Source organism: Dermacentor albipictus, chromosome 4, assembly GCF_038994185.2.
Source record: "Dermacentor albipictus isolate Rhodes 1998 colony chromosome 4, USDA_Dalb.pri_finalv2, whole genome shotgun sequence".
NCBI classification, from domain to species: Eukaryota; Metazoa; Arthropoda; class Arachnida; order Ixodida; family Ixodidae; genus Dermacentor; species Dermacentor albipictus.
Window position 1 is genome coordinate 171,404,898 of NC_091824.1, and position 19,490 is coordinate 171,424,387.

The 19,490-nt window shown below is 42.0% G+C and overlaps 1 protein-coding gene across 4 annotated transcripts in view; it reads right to left on the reverse strand.

The window, feature by feature from the left end:
* LOC135902445 (chromatin target of PRMT1 protein-like) overlaps positions 1-19,490 on the reverse strand; it is a 76,480-nt gene that overhangs the window by 24,311 nt on the left and 32,679 nt on the right. For all 4 annotated transcript variants that reach the window (XM_065432521.2, XM_065432523.2, XM_065432520.2 and 1 more), the window contains exon 4: positions 4,534-4,786. In XM_065432521.2, coding sequence (XP_065288593.1) covers positions 4,534-4,786 — 253 coding nt within the window. The remainder of the gene's footprint in view (positions 1-4,533; positions 4,787-19,490) is intronic.

Below are 19,490 nucleotides of genomic sequence, written 5' to 3' on the forward strand. Positions count from 1 at the left end.
ACTTTTCTGTTTCTGCCACGGTCGGGTATCGATTGTATTTGCCCTACCCATACCAATGTATTTTCACGGGTGGACTACGCGCATGTCAGGCGTTTGCTCGAATCTATTCATTTCGAAAATCTGTGTCACAGTGACGTTCACACAGAATTTGCTAACTTTGTATCTGCTGTTTCCGATGCAATTACTAAGTCAACACTAAAGTTTTCTCGGCGCAACTACAAACATGCCATATGTCCTTGGATTACTGAGGAAATACTCACAGTATTGAAAAAGAAGGATTCGTACTATAATAAGCTCAAAAACAACAGAACAAATGCTTATTACTTGAAACAGTTTAAGTATTACAGAAACAAATCCGTGGCGCTGATGAGAAAATCAAAGAAATTGTATTATACTAATTTGGTTAATCGTCAAGGAAATGACACAAAACAAGTATGGAAGATTGTAGGAGAAGTTACGGGAACAGCTAAAAGAAAACAGATTGTTCCTGTCAACTTGTCAATAGAGACTGCAGACCAGTTTAATCAGTTCTTCACAACATATGGTCAGAACAGTGCGCAACCTACTCCCTTAGCTTCAGTGACATCCGACATACCTCGATGTATTAATAATGAATTCAGTTTCTCGAACATTACTAGCGATGAAGTTGCAAGTGTTGTGGCGAACATGCCCACGAATAAAGCGGCCGGGCCAGACGGCATAATGGCTAAGGTAATCAAGGACAACATTGATTTGTTTTGTGTTCCTTTGTGCAGAATATTCAATCATGCGATACACTCTAGCTTATACCCCGATACTTTAAAAGTTGCAAAAGTTGTTCCGATATTTAAAACTGGTGACCCTAACAACCCGTCTAGTTACAGGCCAATATCTGTACTGAGTGTCGTCAATACCATTTTTGAAAAATTAATTGCTTTCCAACTGAAAACCTTTCTTGATGTTAATCATATTATTTGTCTTCAGCAACACGGATTTGTTTCTAGCAGGTCCACGTCCACGGCTGTAGTTACTCTATCACAGCTTATCCTATCTGCTCTTCATAACCATAATGTTGCTGTAAGCGTATTTATAGACATCAAAAAAGCTTTCGACACAGTTTCACACTCCATTCTTTTAATGAAACTGGAAGCATATGGAGTGCGTAGCGGGGCCCTTGAATTCTTTAAAAGTTATCTTTCTTCACGACAGCAGCAAGTTGTCCTCAAACAGTTCAAGTCTGCATACCAAACTGTTACGTGTGGTGTACCCCAGGGGTCAGTTCTGGGACCGCTTTTATTTTCGCACTTTATTAATGACCTCCCCAATGCAATACAGTGTTCTCAAATTTTGATGTATGCGGATGACACTGCACTTATCTTTACTGGCAACTCACTTGAATCAATAGAAAATCCTATTAACAATGAACTCCAACGTATCTCGACCTGGTTTCGTAATAATCATCTAACTTTAAACACTGAAAAAACTAAATATGTTATTTTTCGTTCAAAACAAAAGTGTATTGAATTAAGTGATTTTTCTGTATGTGTTGACAACAATATTATTGATAGTGTGTCTTCTTTTAAATATTTAGGGGTCATGTTCGACTGCCACTTGTCTTGGAAGGAACAGGTGCACAGTGTGTGTAAAAAGGTTGCGTACGGTTGTTTTACCTTGTCTAAGGCACGGCGGCACTTTCCACCTGCTATTCTTAGATCACTGTATTTTTCATTATGTCACAGTCATCTCAGTTATTGCAGTGAATCATGGGGAATCACATACAAAACGTATTTAACACCATTGCTAAGACTACAAAAACGTGCCTTGAAAACCATGGGATTACCTTCTTCGAATAGTTCTAACAATAACATTTTTGACGCAATGCAAATCATGTCATTCACAACCTTACGCGATTACAAAATAGCTCTTATGGTTAATAATATTATAAATACCAACTACCCCTTACCTCTTGGTGCATTCAGTATTCCCGTCCGCAACACTAGACAAGCCAGCAATGGCAATTTTAACCTTCCTATTTGCCATAATGCGTACGGAGAAAGACGAATAGAATTTACAGGAGCGAAAATTTGGAACTCGTTGCCAATTGAAGTAAAGCAAGCTAGGAATTTCAAACTGACATGCAAGAAACATTTTTTGGGAATGGAAGCAAGGCTACAAAGTTAGTTTTTCTTCAATGTGTTTGTGATTGCTGTCCTATATGTTATTTTGTATTGGACCGCTTACTAGCCTCATTGGCTATCGGTCCAAATATCTGTGTATACATTTTGTTTGTGTTACTCAATAAAGACTTCTTGATTCTTGATTCTTCTTGATTCTTGCAGCGGAAGAATTCTATACTGACCTTTACAGTACCCAGACGACTGAGGAGCGCTCTATTCAAAACAGTAATGAACAGTATACAGAAACTCCTCCTATAACTAGAGATGAGGTCAGAAGGGCCTTGCAAGGCATGAAAAGGGAAAAAGCGGCAGGAGAGGATGGAATAACAGTCGATTTAATCAAAGATGGAGGAGACATAATGCTAGGAAAACTGGCGGCTCTTTATACGAAGTGTCTATCGACTGCAAGGGTCCCAGACAACTGGAAGAATGCAAACATTATACTAATCCACAAAAAGGGCGACGTTAAAGAACTAAAGAATTACAGGCCCATTAGCTTACTCCCAGTATTATATAAAATATTTACCAAAATAATCTTGAATAGAATAAGGACAACACTGGAATTTAGTCTACCAAGGAAGCAGGCTGGCTTCAGGAAAGGTTTCTCTACAATGGATCACATCCATGTCTTAAACAGGTAATCGAGAAATCTGCAGAGCACAATAAACCTCTCTATATGGCTTTCATAGATTACGAAAAAGCATTTGATTAAGTAGAGGTACCAGCAGTCATAGAGGCATTGTGTAATCAAGGAGTACAGACCGCTTACGTAAATACCTTGGAATATATTTAGAGAGATTCCAGAGCCACTTTAATTCTACACAAGAAAAGTAGGAAGATACCTATAAAGTAAGGCGTCAGACAAGGAGACACAAACTCTCCAATGCTATTCACTGCGTGCTTGGAAGAAGTATTTAAGCTATGAAACTGGGAAGGTTTAGGAGTAAGGATCGACGGCGAATACCTCAGCAACCTTCGGTTTACGATGACATTGTTCTATTCAGCAACACTGCGGACGAGTTACAACAAATGATTGAGGACCTTAACAGGGAGAGCGTAAGAGTGGGGCTGAAGATTAATATGCAGAAGACAAAGATAATGATAAATAACCTGGCAAGGGAACAAGAGTTCAAGATCGCAAGTCAGCCTCTAGAGTCTGTTGAGGAGTACGTTTACCTAGGGAACTAATCAGAGAGAATGCGGACCATGAGAGGGAAATTCACAGAAGAATAAAAATGGGTTGGATCGTGTACGGCAGAAATCGTGAGCTCCTGAATGGGAGCTTACCGTTATCATTGAAAAGGAAAGTATACAATCAGTGCATTTTACCGGTGCTGACATATGGCGCAGAGACTTGGCAGCTGACAAAGAAGCTTGAGAACAAGTTAAGGACCCGCACAAAGAGCGATGGAACGAAGAATGCTAGGCATAACTTTAAGAGACAGAAAGAGAGCAGTTTGGATCAGAGAGCAAACGGGCATAGACAATATTCTAATAGACATTAAGAGAAAAAGATGGCGCTGGGCAGGTCATGTAATGCCCAGACTAGATAACCATTGAACCATTAAGGTAACAGAATGGGTACCAAGAGAAGGGAAGCGCAGTAGAGGACGGCAGAAGACTAGATGGAGTGATGAAATTAGGAAATTTGCGGGTGCTATTTAGGATCGTTTGGCGCAGGACAGGGGTAACTGGAGATCACAGGGAGAGGCCTTCATCCTGCAGTGGACATGAATATGATGATGATGATGATGATGATGATGACGACAAACAATGTGAAATAAGCTCACTCAATAATGTTCAACGAGAATCTATCCGTTTCATTTGCCAAAATCACAGCCACAGTTTCCCACCAACACAGGCTTGACAATCTTTGAACATTGAGCCATTACTTTCACATTATCGCATTGAAGCCTTAAAGCTTTTATATGCAATTAATAAGTCCACGTCTGGTCTTTCTGACTAATTATATCAAGTTTACTAACGCAAGTTGCACCCATAGCTCCCACTCCTTGAATGTAGCATCTATTTATGCTCGCACTAACACATTCGAATAAAATTTTTTTCCATGTACAATCATACAATAGTGCTTTGGAATTTTCTACCCGGCAACATTCATTCACTATCACTAAAAGATTTTATAGCTTCCACTCGTAAGCACTTCGCTAACATGCAAAGCGCTTCTTTTTGATCATTCATCTTTTTGCGTATGCACATGCTTTTTAATGTGTAATGTATAGCAATTTATAATGTTCCCACTTTTGCTATAGCCCTATATTGGGCTCTGGTATACGTTAATAAATAAAAAAGCGGGACAAGGCCTCTAACAAATGATGCACTAGGTGCCAGCCAGGTGGATCAACATTTGTGAACTTACTCCTGCGTGACTGTGCAGCACGGGTTCCGTTGGCCTGAACTGGCCTCAATCCCAGCCTTGACCGGAGCAACAGCCCGGCCGGGTGAAATGGCCGCAGTCCAAGGCGCGCCTTCACCCCACCAGACAGCGGGCCAAGACGTTGGCGCAGGCTACGCTGCAGGACCCAGCCACCACCAAGGGGAGACATCCCCCGTTCCATGGCTCCGATGGAGGGAGAGGGCACCATGTAGCCGCTACTCAGCCCAGGGGTAGCCTGTGTCACCACACACAGGGACTCAGAGACTCATCATAGTGTCTTAGGCACCAAGCAGAACACAGGAGAAGTGAATGGACAATGGCACTATTCACAACTGAAAGACTTTAAAGAGACCCTGCAACAGCTTTTGCTGTATGCTTAGCTACAGAAGGTATCTCTCAAGGAATGTTTTCTCACAAGAATTTTGTGTCAGCGTGCCATAATAGAAAAGGCAACAGTGGTTAAACATTACCCTTCTCAAAAGTCGAGGCATTTCCTCTCAACATTTACACTGTGTGACCATACCTATGTCTCGCTTTCTTCATGTGATGACGCAGGTGTTTTCTACTTCTGGTTGATTTGAATAGAGGGTGATTCCAAAAACACGCATGTCTACTTGATAAGTTTGTTTTGTCTGTTTTTCCTTTATATATATATATATATATATATATATATATATATATATATATATATATATATATGTCATGTAGGAATATTCAAACTGCATGGAACTTAAAATTGTATTCCTGAAATGCGCTCCCAGCAAGCCAAAAAAATATCTGAAGGCGGAGGTGCGGGCCATCCTCCTATTGCTTACCACAATATTTTCCAATTTCACAGCCGAATTAAATGCAAATTAAAAATGTGTCAAAACCTTTTCTGCTCATTTTCATACAGTTCACAGTAAATTAGTTCCATGCGTTTTTTTTGCTCTCCACAAATGAAAAAGAAAATGCAAAAACATTCAGAACATGGCCCAAATTAGAAAAATTTTGTAACTTTGATGCGTCTTGGTACTACTTCTATTTCACACAGAAACTTTAAAAAAGTGTCAAACATAGAATGTTCTCTTTGCAACATTTATGCAAAATATTGTCTTCATACATGAAACACAAGAGAAGAAAACGATAGTTAAATAGGCAAGATTAAAAAGAACTCATTTTCAAAAAATAAAATTAAAAAAAATCCGCCACCAATTTTTGAAAAACATTTCGGATGGAAGTCTGCTTATGTCGGGCAAAACACGGGTGCAATATGTTTTCTTATTTGCTTTATTCACAAAATATAATGGGCCAGAGTGGTCCATGTTAAGCGTGCTGGCTTTAGTGCCGCGATGACTCATTCAAGTTTGTTAACATTTATTTATTTTATTTATTTCAACATACTGCAGCCCCGAAGGGCTATCGCAGGAGTGGGGAACTACAATACATGCAAAAGCATAAAAAGAGCACTGAACACCAATGATTAGTAATATACAATAGAAATTCATTGAGTGGTAAAGATCTTGCATAACCAGGCAGAGCATTCCACAATTCTACAGAACAGACAAAAACACTGCATTTAGACGCATCAGTATGACAGTGAAAAGTGGACATATTCAAATCATGGGGATGTCTGGTGGCTGTGGGTCTAGGGGGTGTGATGTATTTGCTAAGTAGAGAAAATCGTGGGGAGCTAATTAGAGTATATAGAGACTTCAAAGATTCAATGCAACAATGAGAAGAGAGGATGGTAAGTTGAAGACTAAGGAGGTGGGAACTAGGCGAAAAATACCCGTCAAAGCGATGATAAATGAAGCGTACAGCTTTCTCCTGGTCAGATTAAATTTTGTTGAAGTCAGATAGCTTGTGTGGGTTTCATACGACAGAGCCATACTCCAGTATTGGACGAACCAGTCTTTTATAAGTGAGGAGTCGTGTGCTAAGCGGTGCTGAACGTAATGTGCTTTACAAGTAGCCTAACCTTCTGAGCGCACAGTTGCACATGAGTTTGATGTGATGTGACCAAAATAAGTCCTGAGTAAATAGAAGACCTAGATATTTACATTGTGAAACATCTCCTAGAAGGTAGCCATTATACGAATAGGTAAACATAGAACGAATGTTTGATAAATGACACAGATACAGTTTTACGGGAGTTGATTTGCATCTGCCAAGTCTCACACCATGATTGAAATGATGCAAATGAATCATTAAGAAGAATGTGATAATGAGGAGCTTTAATCGTATGGTACAAAACACAATCATGTACATGCGGATTTCAACAAGAATATTACTTGGTAGATCATTTACGAAAACCAAACATAGAAGCGCACATAATATTGAACCTTGAGGCATGGAAGACATTACACTGCAAGTGGAGGATTGAGAAGACCCAAAGAGTATGTACTGAGACCGATTGGATAAAAAAAGAAGAAATCCAGTAAACTAATGCTTGGTCGTTAAAAATAACAATAAGGTTTTTAAACAATTTGGACTCTCTTCTAAAGAAATAAACGGTGACGGTTGCTACAAATGAAGGAAAGTTTACCTGGGCTTATTATTGTGGCAAGAACAGAGAACATGTTTTCTGCTTTGTTTTCTGGGACACAAGAGAGGACAAACTCGACATTACTTGTGCTCGGACGAACTTATCGCACATCCTTTGGAGTTAGTATTTAAAAGGGTTTAATCACAGTCAGCTGGCTAGTGGCAGTTTATGCAACGGACAGCGCATGTATGCTTGACTGATCGCGGGTGCACATCCACACATGCCATGACTGAATTCCCGGCACAAGTGGCACTGACTTCCACTCCACTGACTTGTGCTGACAATGCTCCTCCACGGCTGCAGCAGGCACATGGAGCAGGGCCACATTCTTGACGTTGCCACTAAGTTGGGAGAATATCTCACTTGCTGATTGAATTGAGGTGGCACTTCCAGACCTCAGGTTGTGCAGGGAAACTTGGTGCTTAAGGAGTCCACCCACATCGTCACAGGTATTCTTCCCATGCGTGGTAGTGGAAAATATCCACCTAGTGGAGGTATACTTGGAGTGGCACAACTCATACAGTTGCTATCTATTTTTAACATGGCTCGCTGCACCATTGCTGACGTATGTTACGTGACAGCAGGTGGCTGCTTTTTCATCTAACACTTCATGCACTCTACTTAGGGCCTAACAGGCGTGCGCTGCGTCGTCATGCATGTCGTCGCTTATGACAGCAAAGTTGTGTGTTGCTTTTCTTGTTGCGGCGACACAGGTGAAACTGGCGATTTTTTTCTTGCGCCAATGGTACGATTTTGTTTCATCTGAGAGAAGGCTGTTGGAGCAGCAACCCTTGAGCAGCGGCTCGAATTTCTCGTTTTCTTTTTTTCTTTTCAAGGATTTCCCATTTCACTACCTTTCGGCTCGGACACCCAGCAGCCCAGCAGCCAAACTTCATCATTATAACCGATAATGCCGCATCGGGGCATTGTAGTAAGCAGGTTATTTCACCATAGAAAACGTACAGAAGTTTGTGGTGCAGCAGCTTCTGACTGTTATAACTGATATATTGTTAAAACAGGTATCGTTATAAGTGGGTTCGACTGTATCATGCATTTGCTATAGCAGTAAAAACATCATTTACTAGACTGCCCAAAAACTGCCTATTTTCCCAGGGACAGAGAAGTGTTAAGCTCTGCACCACCTGGTGGTTGGACCATGCAGACCGATCAGGCCACTCACGTACGTCTACACTAAAGCTCCTTCATCACAGCAATATTAGTATGGAGGGGCTTTAGTTTACACTTTCACCAATCTGTCAAAACATCCAGCTCGCCTGTGGTTACCAGAATACTGGACATGCTCGCAATGCAAGCTGCTTCAATAGCTCACGTTTGGGATCAACTGCCAGGCGGCTAGTGGAGAGGTTGGAGGGGCTTCGTGCGCGGGCTCCAAGACAATCGGAAGTAGACAACACGACATTCCATCAAGATGTAGAGCTAGTGAAGGCGGAGCTTAGCCCTGATCACCTGGCGAACGAGTTGAGAAAATGCATGGCTATGGAGGAAGGTAACTTATAATTGTCCGTAGCTCTCTTAAATTAATATGCAGTGCTTTGCACAAATTGTGATAAATTTTTTTTTACTGTAGCTGTACCTTGTGCGCCTATAAAATTTGTCGGAACCATTTCAGGGACCCTTTAAGGGGCCTTGGTGCCTTGAGCATCTCACGGATAAAAGAGTGGTACAACTGTTCCAAAAATGACCGCATATCGGTGGACAGTGAATTGTGTTCAGGCAGACCCTCAACAAGCTGAAATGAGAATGTCATTGAGCAAGTGCGGGCTTTGGTCATGGAGGATCGTTGCATTACAGTCCAAGAACTTGCGAACAAGATGGGGGGCAAGCATTGGATCAGTAGATTCAATTTTGACCAAAGATTTCGGCATCAGAAGAGTGTCCACAAATTCGTACCGAGACTGCTAATAATGGAGCAGAAGTGACTCTGTCTGGAAGTCGCACAGGACCTGCTGAACAACGCAAACAGTAACCCCAACTATCTTAACACCATGGTGAGTTGACAAGGCGATGGGTCGTGGGTTTATGGGTCCGTGGGCTTATGCAGTTGTCACAGTGCAAACGTCTGACATCCTCGAGGCTAAAAGAAGTACAGCAGGACCGTAGCAATGTCAAGATCATGCTGACGCACCACAAGGCCAAACCATTACAAAGGAATACTAACTGGAGGGGCTTCGTTGCCTTTGTGATGCTGTGCAGTGCAAATAACCGAGTCTGTAGGCAATAAAAAACTTGGCAGCTCCACCATGATAATGTACCCGCCCATCTTGCACATCTGATTCAGACTTTCTTCACCAAACACAACATTCCTGTGGTTTGTCAGGCTCCCTACACTCCTGACACAGCTCCGTGTGACTTTCGGCTATTTCCCAATCTGAAAATTCCACTGAAAGGAATTCGATTTGAGGAAAGAGAAGACATCATGTGAATGCGATGACCCGACTGATCACCATTCAAAAAGACGCATTCTAGAGGTGCTTCCAACAATGGCAGGAGTGCTGGGAGAAGTGCGAGCATTACCAAGAGACTACATTGAAGGGGATCATGATTTTGGACCTCCTAAATAAATGTATTTCTGCTGACCAAAGGTTTGATACTTTTTGAGCACACCTGATATGTGATGCAAAAAAAATTTGCATGACCAAAAAGAACATGCGCTGGAGGGCAATATTCTTATGAATGCTTGCAAAATTAAACTATGTGTTATCTTCTAAACAGTGTATTTGCACCATTAAGCAGGTAATTGAAACGACGGAGGCAAGCACTGAGTTTGCCTTACGAGTATGATGAAGTTAAATTTCAGGTTGTGATATGACAATTGATTTGACTCTGACCTCGATTTCCAAACTTTATGTATACACACATTTGATCCCAGCATGATGGTGTGGGATCAAATCCTGGTCGCAGCGACAGCATTTCAATGAGGCCAAAATGCAAAAACGCCCGTGTATCATGCATTGAGTGCACGCTGAAGAACCCTAGGCAGTCAAAATTAATCGGAGTCCCTCACTACAGCGTGCCTCATAACTATATTGTGGTTTTGGCACATAAAACCCCAGAATTTAGTTAAATGTTTTTACACTGAACAAACTATAATATATGTCATAACACGCAATACAGGTCGCACAGTGTGGCTCATCTACACATCAGGATAACCAAGTGTAACTTGGGGATCAATTTCCTGCCATGAGTAATATAGGAGCCCCTTTATCGTAAATATGTTTCTTGGATCAGAGTGTGCGTGCTGAAGAAGGATTGACAATCTGTGCTTTCCATGCAGCCACTGAAGTGATTACGAAAACTTTCGCTCTTTTAGCTTTGCAATGCTCTGTGGCAGAAATATACACAAATAACATGCTAGGCTGGCCAGTGAAAGGCTGCAAGGGTCATTTCAAGGTCAGGGTTACTCTACTGCGGGGTTAGTCGTGTCCCAGAGAAAAAACTGGGGAGTGACAAGTCACCTTTCAATGACGAGCTGTCACTATTTATCACAGATGGCTCTTGTCGTGAAGCTCTGATCGTTCTTTCTTTAGAAATGGTATTTTTTTTTTGTTCCGCGACTTTACGCCATCGGGGCAAACTTAAAACTTTTAAAAACCAGAGGTGGTACCCATGTGAAATGAACTTTGTCTGAAAATGATGAATTTATACAATCACTTTCCTTGGAAGAGATGAAAATCGGCCAATGAACTGCTTCGCCTTTGTGGCCAGAATTGGCCCGTTGATGGGAGAGTTCATGGCACAGGCACCGAGACACCACTCGTAGACAGCCTCTTTCACCTCTTTATAGGCACCTTATCGAACGCGTTTGTGCCCATTGTCTACCAAGCAATTTTCTTTGTCAATATTCTCTGCCAATGGACGATTGTCACCAAGTCACACTTTTTACTGTCTTTGTAGCTCTTCACGATACATACTGCACTTCATTTCCAAATCTATAGCAGTAAGCTTTCTTTTTACTGGCAACGTCGTGCATTACCGATAATCAGCGGACGGACCAGCCATCTCCGTTCTGGCAGCAAGTCATACGAGGCAGAGAAACCACGTGGTCAGGAACGACTTCGACGCAACCAACAAAGGCGAGCAAGAGCGACTTAACCCAATGAGAATGAGGGGCCAACGAGCAATCTGGAAGCAGCGCTGTCAGCACAGTTGGCGTGGTTCACTCGTGTTTCGGAGAGTGGCGCAGCACAGAGCTATGGGCACAGCCCATTCATGTTCAGCAGGGTGGAAGGGCAACAGGAGAGAGCTGTGCAATGCTGGCGATGCAGAGAAGGATGGAAAACAAGTTGTGTTGTATGAATGTGCGGTGGTCGTTGGGGCGGCGGGCGAGGGTGCAGCGGCTCAAATTTCTCTTTTTCTTTGCAAGGATTTCACATTCCATTACCTTTTGGCATGGACACCCAGCAGCCAGACTTCATAGTTTTAACTGATAATGCAGCATGGCGGCATTGTAGTAAACAGGTTATTTCACCATAGAAAGCATACAAAGATTGATGGTGCAACACCTTCTCTTTATTATAACCGATATATTGTTAAAACTGGTATCGTTATAGGTGTGTTCCATTGTATAATGCATATGTAAACAAATATCAGCATCATTACCATCATCATCAGCCTATTTTATGTGTACTGCAGGACGAAGACCTCTCCCTGCGATCTCCAATTACCTCTGTCCTGCGCCAGCCGATTTCAACTAGCACCCGCAAATTTCCCAATTTCGTCACACCACCTAGTCTTCTGTCGCCCTCTACTGTGCTTCTCTTCTTTTGGTACCCATTCTGTCACCCTAATGGTCCAACGGTTATCTACTCTACGCATATGACCTGCCCAGCGCCATTTTTTCCTCTTCGTGTCAATTAGAATGTCGTCTATACCTGTTTGCTCTCTGATCCAAACCGCTCTCTTTCTGTCTCTTAAAGTTATGCCTAGCATTCTTTGTTGCATCGCTCTTTGCACAGTCCTTAATTTCTTCTCGAGTTTCTTTGTCAGTCTCCAAGTCTGTGCCCCATATGTCAGCACCGGTAAAATGCACTGATTGTACACTTTCCTTTTCAATGGTAACAGTAAGCTCCCAGTCAGGAGCTCACAATGTTTGTCGTATGCGATCCAACCCATTTTTTATTCTTCTGTGAATTTCCTTCTCATGGTCAGGGTTCTCTATGATAAGTTGACCTAGGTATACATACTCTTTCACAGACTCTAGAGGCTGACTTGTGATCTTGAACTCTTGTTCCCTTGTTCGGTTATTTATCATTATCTTTGTCTTCTGCATATTAATCTTCAGCCCCACTCTTACACTCTCCCTGCTAGGGTCCTCAATCATTTGTTGTAACTCGTCCGCAGTGTTGCTGAATAGAACAATGTCATCGTAAACCGAAGATTGCTGAGGTATTTGCTGTTGATCCTTACTCCTAAACCTTCCCAGTTTAATAGCTTGGATACTTCTTCCAAGCATGCAGTGAATAGCTTAGGAGAGATTGTGTCTCCTTGTCTGATGCCTTACTTTATAGGTATATTCTTCCTTTTCTTGTGTACAATTAATGTGGCTGTGGAATCTCTGTACATATTTTCCAAGGTATTTACGTAAAAGGTCTGTACTCCTTGATTACGCAATGCCTCTTATGACTCCTGGTATCTCTACTGAATCAAATGCTTTTTCGTAATCTATGAAAGCCATATACAGAGGCTTATTGTATTAGATTTCTCGATAGCCTGATTAATGACATGGATGTGATCCATTGAAGAGAATCCCTTCCTGAAACCTGCCTGTTCCCTTGGTTGACTAAAGTCCAGTGTTGCATTTATCCTATTGGAGATTATTTTGGTAAATATTTCACATAACACTGGGAGTAAGCTAACAGGCCCATAATTTTTCAATTCTTTAATGTCTCCCTTTTAGTGGATTAGTATAATGTTCCATTCTTCCAGTTTTCTGGGACCCTTGCAGTTGATAGACACTTCGTGTAGAGAGCCGCCAGTTTTTCAAGCATTATGTCTCCTCCATCTTTGATTAAATCGACTGTTATTCCATCTTCTACTGCCGCTTTTCGCCGTTTCATGTCTTGCAAGGCCCTTCTGACCTCATCTCTAGTTATAGGAGGAGTTTCTGTATCCTGTTCATTATCGTTCCAAATGGAGTTCTCCTGAGTCCTCTGGGTACTGTACAGGTCAGTATAGAATTCTTCTACTGCATTTGTTATACCTTTGAGACTGCTTATCTTTTAGTGCATACATCTTGGTTTGTTTTATGCCAGGTTTCCTTCTCACTGAATTCAGGCGGCGACCATTTTTTACGGCTTCCTCAGTCTTTCTCACATTATAATTTCGAATATCACTTATTTTCGCCTTTTTGACAAATAAAGGATAATGAAATTGCCTATGAAATTTTACTGAAATGTCGGGACTACTTCAAAACTTGGCCAGCTTGCCTCGTGTACCTTCCCAAGCTTTCTGGGAAATTGAAAGGGCGAAATTTAAGGATGTAATTGACACGTCTTGCAGCATTATGGTAGAAGAGGGAATGTGTGGCTTAGTGGGACTATATGAAAGGCGCAGATGCCATTGTGCTACTCATGCACGATGAATAACACTATTCAGTTTTATTTACAGACAGTGGAGAAAATGATAAATAGTGCTCAGTGGGCATTGGCATGATCATGACAAAGCGAAAGTACAGTAAAAGCTCGTTAATTCGAACCGCAAGGGGAAGCCGCTTCAGTTCGAATTAACAAAAGTTCAAACTAACGAAAGTGAAGGAGAACAACAGTACACTGCGATTTGGAAGCAGTAGGGCATGTCAGAAAGTGACAGAAAGTGACAGAAAGTGACCCAGAGCTTCGACTTGAAGATGGCGTGTGCCCGCGGCACATGCCATCTTCAAGTCGAAGCTCTGGGTCCAACTGTGCCACACCACCAATGACCATTGAAACAAACGTTAGCCGAGGCTTAACACCATCACAAAAAATTGCGACGGCCAATACCTCCTAAGCTGAAAACAGATGTGCACAACCGATGAAGACTGCCGAGACAAAGACGCTGAACATGTGAAGGTGGCGAAGGCCCCGATTCGTTGGTTCTTGATTGCAAGTGCAGCTGTGACACACTTGACTCACTGTGTTTTGGTGCTTGCCATGCCTTCTGCCGCGCAACATTAGCAGCTGCACAAGATTTGCAAAGCCTCCGAGATTCGCAACAAGCAAGAAGTCTCGGAGGTTACATAGAACAGAGAGGTGTGGGGTCGGCCTCCTGGCCGACCCCACGCTGGTTAGATTTTTTCCGATTTTTGCCTTCGCTCGCCATTCTCTCCGTTCCGGAGGCGACGCAGCCTTGTGTGTAGGCAGTAGACGCGTTTCTCTGGCCGTGTGCCAGGCAAGGGTAGTTCGAATTATCCGTGGGCGAATCTTCTTGCATTCGAATTAACATGCTTTTTTATACATAGACTTCTGTGGAGCTTGGCCGGACCAAATTGTACAGTTCGAATGATTCATAAATTAGAATTATTTAAGTTCGAATTAACGAGCTTTCACTGTACCAATATGGGACGTAAGCAATTCTAATAAAATATTTCTAGCAAACCCTGACGTCCCTTTTTCACGTTTCTTCAATTGTTCAAACGTGTTAAAGTAAGGGTTGAAGAATATTTCTTACAGAATTAAGGAAGAATTGCCCCAGTAATTATATCAGGGTGCTGTGACCTGACTCAACAGAGCGAGTCTAGAACTGAACAGCAGAACGCTATAGCAAATGTGGTGATTGTAGCCGAGGACAAGGTCTTCTTGCACAACTTTGCGAACGTAACTCAAAAAAGGATCTGAAGTTAGAATAATTCGCTCTTTTTACATGACAGGCTATATTAACATGCTCCTGTGTCTTTTCCCAGAATATTCAATACTCACCTGCATTCGTCATGGTACAAAGATATGAAAACCTTTAGTATTTCCGAAATTTCGCGAGGATATATGAGAGTGGTTCAAATGATAAGGCACATGTACTGCATATTGAAGATAGAATTTTTAGGATTTTGACTAGCACGAGTACATGAGAAGAATACAAGGAACGACAGAGAGCCATAGAGAATCCTTGTATTCTTCTCACATACATGGGCTAGTCCTTTACTATGTGGTACAATGGGCCCAAATTGCTACAACTAGGAATTTTTAGGTTTTGAGGTGCCAGTCCGTACTAAGTGGACATAAACTTGTGCAATTATTCAGACGACCTTCATTTGCACCCACACTAGTTAGGCAAAAATCCTGCTTCAATATAATGCAAATGAACTTTATCAGCTAACTTCAACTACATTCCTTTGAAAAAATATTAAAATTGCAGCTGCTGGCACTTTTCTACTTTTGTGTATTTTAATTGTGCACACTGGATGGTAAACTTTTTTTTTTTTGCTACATCTGAAGCAGCATAAGAGTCACACAAACATGCCTTTCCCATGACATAGCTACCGAGGCAAAAGATACTTCTTAGTAACATGTTGTGAAATCTTGGTTTTAAGAAAGAAACAAACTTTCAAAAACATGTTTATTGTCTGAAGTAATTTTTATCTAAAAGGCAAAAGAAGTTTGGAAGCCCGTTTGAAGTTCACGAAACAAGCCAGCTATTTTTTGTGCGAGAAGCTTGGTGCAGATAGAAACAAAAGAACTGTAACTATATGACCCGCATTTCATAATACGTTATCTGGCGGAAAACTGCTAAACTAAGCAGTGACGAAGTGATAAAAAAAATTAAAGACTTGCCATCTCGCATTTGCGGTATCAATCATTTTTATCAGCAGTCATTCGGAGCGCTCTTCTATTGCTTTGATACACTACTGCAGGTAAAGCCTGCCTTACATATCTAGCACAATGAATTACACGATCTTGTGCTGAAAACTGCAATTCTGAAAATACTTTTTTACCATTTCAAGAGCTGCTGTGGAAATCAGCTGTGCGCCGAGTCACTGAGGTCGATAGATTCCCATGAATATGTAAGTCAATGCAATAGTCTCATCGCAAATCACTTTTTACTGCCCAAACAACCTCCAATATTTAAACATTTCCACAGACTCCCATAGCCCAAACTTTGCATGCAATTCGGAACAAGTTTCTGGTCGTACATAATGGTACTGCTTACACGAGATGTCAGGCTAGGCCCGCAGAACCTATGGTCTAAGGACATTCCTGAAAGATGGCCTCTATAATTAGTTATTCACAAAAATGATGCTTTACCATAAAAAACGTGCATGTCTGTGAGGGTGGCCACTAGAGACACTGTTTGGCAGTGTTTCTATATAATGTACAGGGAGATATGAGAAGCAATCACCGAATGACAGAAAGCATCCCGAGAGCACAGGCAGGCAAATAAAGCGCAGTTGCTACAGGATGAAGTAGCCAGAAAATGGGAAATGTACCAGGAGAAAAAGTCTATGGTTCAAATACTGGTTCAAGCAAAGATGAAAGGCGAAAGTGAACGTTGGTTGTCAGAAATATGTGAGAAAAAGAAGGCCGCGTCTAGAATATTTGGAAACCACATAAACTTATTAAGCAGGAAGGCTGGAACAATAAAACATATCCTAGATGGAGATAGAAACAAAATGGAAAGGGACGTGGCATTAAATTACATCCGAAAAATAACAGCCAAATCTTTCCATGGCAATGACGAAATTGTATTTGAGAAAAAAGAGTACATCAAAGAGAACCAGATGAAAAAGGACCTTGTGCTGATAAATTTCAACTGGAAGAAAGCCGGAGAGAAAATTCCTAAGCGCATAGCCACAGGGTTAGACAAGGTTCCCATTAGGCTGATGAATGAACTAGGACCAAAAAGTAAGGAAGCCTCGTTGAAAGCAGCAGAAAAAATTGACCGCGCTTCTACTACTGTGGAAAGGGGTCCAAGTGAAGTTCAGGATCCGCGACTTTCCGTTGTCATAACGCCTCAGCTTCGCGCTCCCTCACAGCGAGATTGGCACGTTGACGATGAGCCCTTTCTCAAGCAAGTTCCCGGCGGCATTTATACTCTGACGTTATTGGCGTGTGGGTGAGCATCAATCGATGATGGGCGCGTCGGAGCATGTTGTCAGCACCAGTGCGTTGAACCACCCGTCACACTATATACACTATTGTTCTCGCCAACGTGATGTAATATGCGCTCACGCTATGTTGGACTCTATTTAGCCCTTTAAACCCTCGTCTAGTCACGTGGTACACATCGGCGAGGCTCGAGCAAGCGCAGCTGCGACGCCTCTGCGCTGCAGATCATGCAACGTGACGTCAAACCTTCACACTTGTGTGCCGACGGCTGAAGGTCAAACACACAGCACGCAGAGATTGATCTTGGGAGTTGTACCTCGAGGAGTAGAGCTTTCGCTCTGAAACAATAACAGCAAAGTTTCAGAGTTTGGAAGTTTATTGCTTCAAAGTGGTTACATGTGTTAATAGATATGAAATATAAAAGCAGGTCCCATGGTCAAAGACTGTATTGGGACCTCCGCTCTAGGTTAGGTGGTAAGAGGAATGAGAAAAGGGGAAGAGAAATGCAGCCATAATGAAACAGAGCCCTATGGGGATTTAATAGGTACGAGGTTCTCCGGGGTATGTGGAAATGTGCAATGGTTTCAGAACTCACGTTTGGAAATGCGGCTGTTTGCTTGAAGTCAGGGATACAATCAGGACTCGATGGCAATTAAAGGTCAGTGGCACGCCTCGCATTGGGCACTCACGGGAAGATTACAAATGAAACAGTGCAAGGTGGTATGGGCTGGACAAGTTTTGAAGTAAGGGAAGCTCAGAGTAAAATTTATTATGAAGAACGACTGAGGAATATGAAAGAATGCAAATGGGCTGGGAGAGTGTTCAGATATTTGTACAGGAAGAACATTAATTTACAGCGGAGGAAAAAAACTAGGAAGCTTACCAGCTAGTATGCGACTGGTATGGTGAGCGACATGGCAACAAAGAACGTCAAGTGGAAAGTCACTGAGGCTGAAATAATATCATGGGTGGCGGCAATGGAAAAGAAACCTGCCATGAGTAACTACTTAAGAGGAAAAAACAAAATCAGGAATGAAACAATTTATGGTAACTCAAAAGGAAGCTCTTTGCTTTTTGAAACGAATATCAGGATGCCTTAGAACACGCACTTATAAAGCGAGATACAAGGAAGAAAAAGCGTGTGCTTGCTTTGGAGCATGTTTTATTAGAATGTGAAGATATCTGCCCAGCGGTCGATTTAGGCACCTGTGGCCTCCTTGAATCCCTTGGGTTCAGCTAGTGCAGGGAGAACGCAAACATGTTCACACCAGATATTATTAAGAGGCGAGTGGAAGACTGGCAGAGGAAAAGTAGCGAAACAACAAACAATGAAGGCGTACAAAAACAAAGTTCCCAATAGGGGTTCAGAAAGTTTGGTGATGAAAATTTTTCACACTTTTTTTTTAGATAGGGAGAACATTAGGCAATATACTGATGAAAGCTTGGTGGTGCAACCCACTGCCCCATTACAATGGGGACGCTCACAGCATCTATTCATTCATCCATCTAATTACTGGACTTGAGTGCTGCATTCACAAGATTGGCTGCTTGCGGAATCGACATTTTCCCCCCCCCCCTGGTGAATCTATCTTTTGGACTATCGTTGGTTTTTCAGGCAATCCCTGCCGAGTCTGAATATTTTATCAGCTACTATAATGCCTTATATTAGTGTACATATTTATTTCATTTTTTTTTAGCCTAACAACTGCACCCTCTTTTTATATTGGTGACTGCCTTATAACCAAATAAATAAAGTATTTTGGGAGTGTGCTGGCAAAGCACTGCAATTGTTTGATTAGGTACAAAGGTTGTCTCTGTAAGCAAGAAGACACCTCTAAACAACAGGAAAGCAGTTACGCTGGTGTCCAGTGACTGGCAGAGCATGAAATCGGAGGTTAGCAGCACTCTAATAGCACATTCATGAAATCTTTATAAGTTCAGTGATTGTTGACAGTGTGAGCAAAGGTCATATTTGGCATTATTTTCCATTCAGATCTGCCACGCTGAGTGCCCGACCGCAGCGATAATGGTGGCATGGCTTCTTCAGTCAATTACAAAGGGTCAAACACATTAGAATTAAATGGATTGTTATTAAATCCTATCCCAGGATAAGCAGCAGTTTATTGCTAAACAGCTCAGCACGTACGTACTGAACCATGTCTCGTTTAAGTACTGCAACTCACATGCTGTGGTGTTCGCATTTCATTTCGGCTATAGTACACAACCTCTGACCAACACACAGCATGCCATGTGCACAACACACAGGCAACTGCGGGAGTTGGTGTAGCTGGTCTAGTGTGTTGCCAAGTGGCCAATGGCTTGCGATTGTTTTGAACTGCTTCGTCAGACGAGTTACCAGCAATGTTCGTGTAGACGTG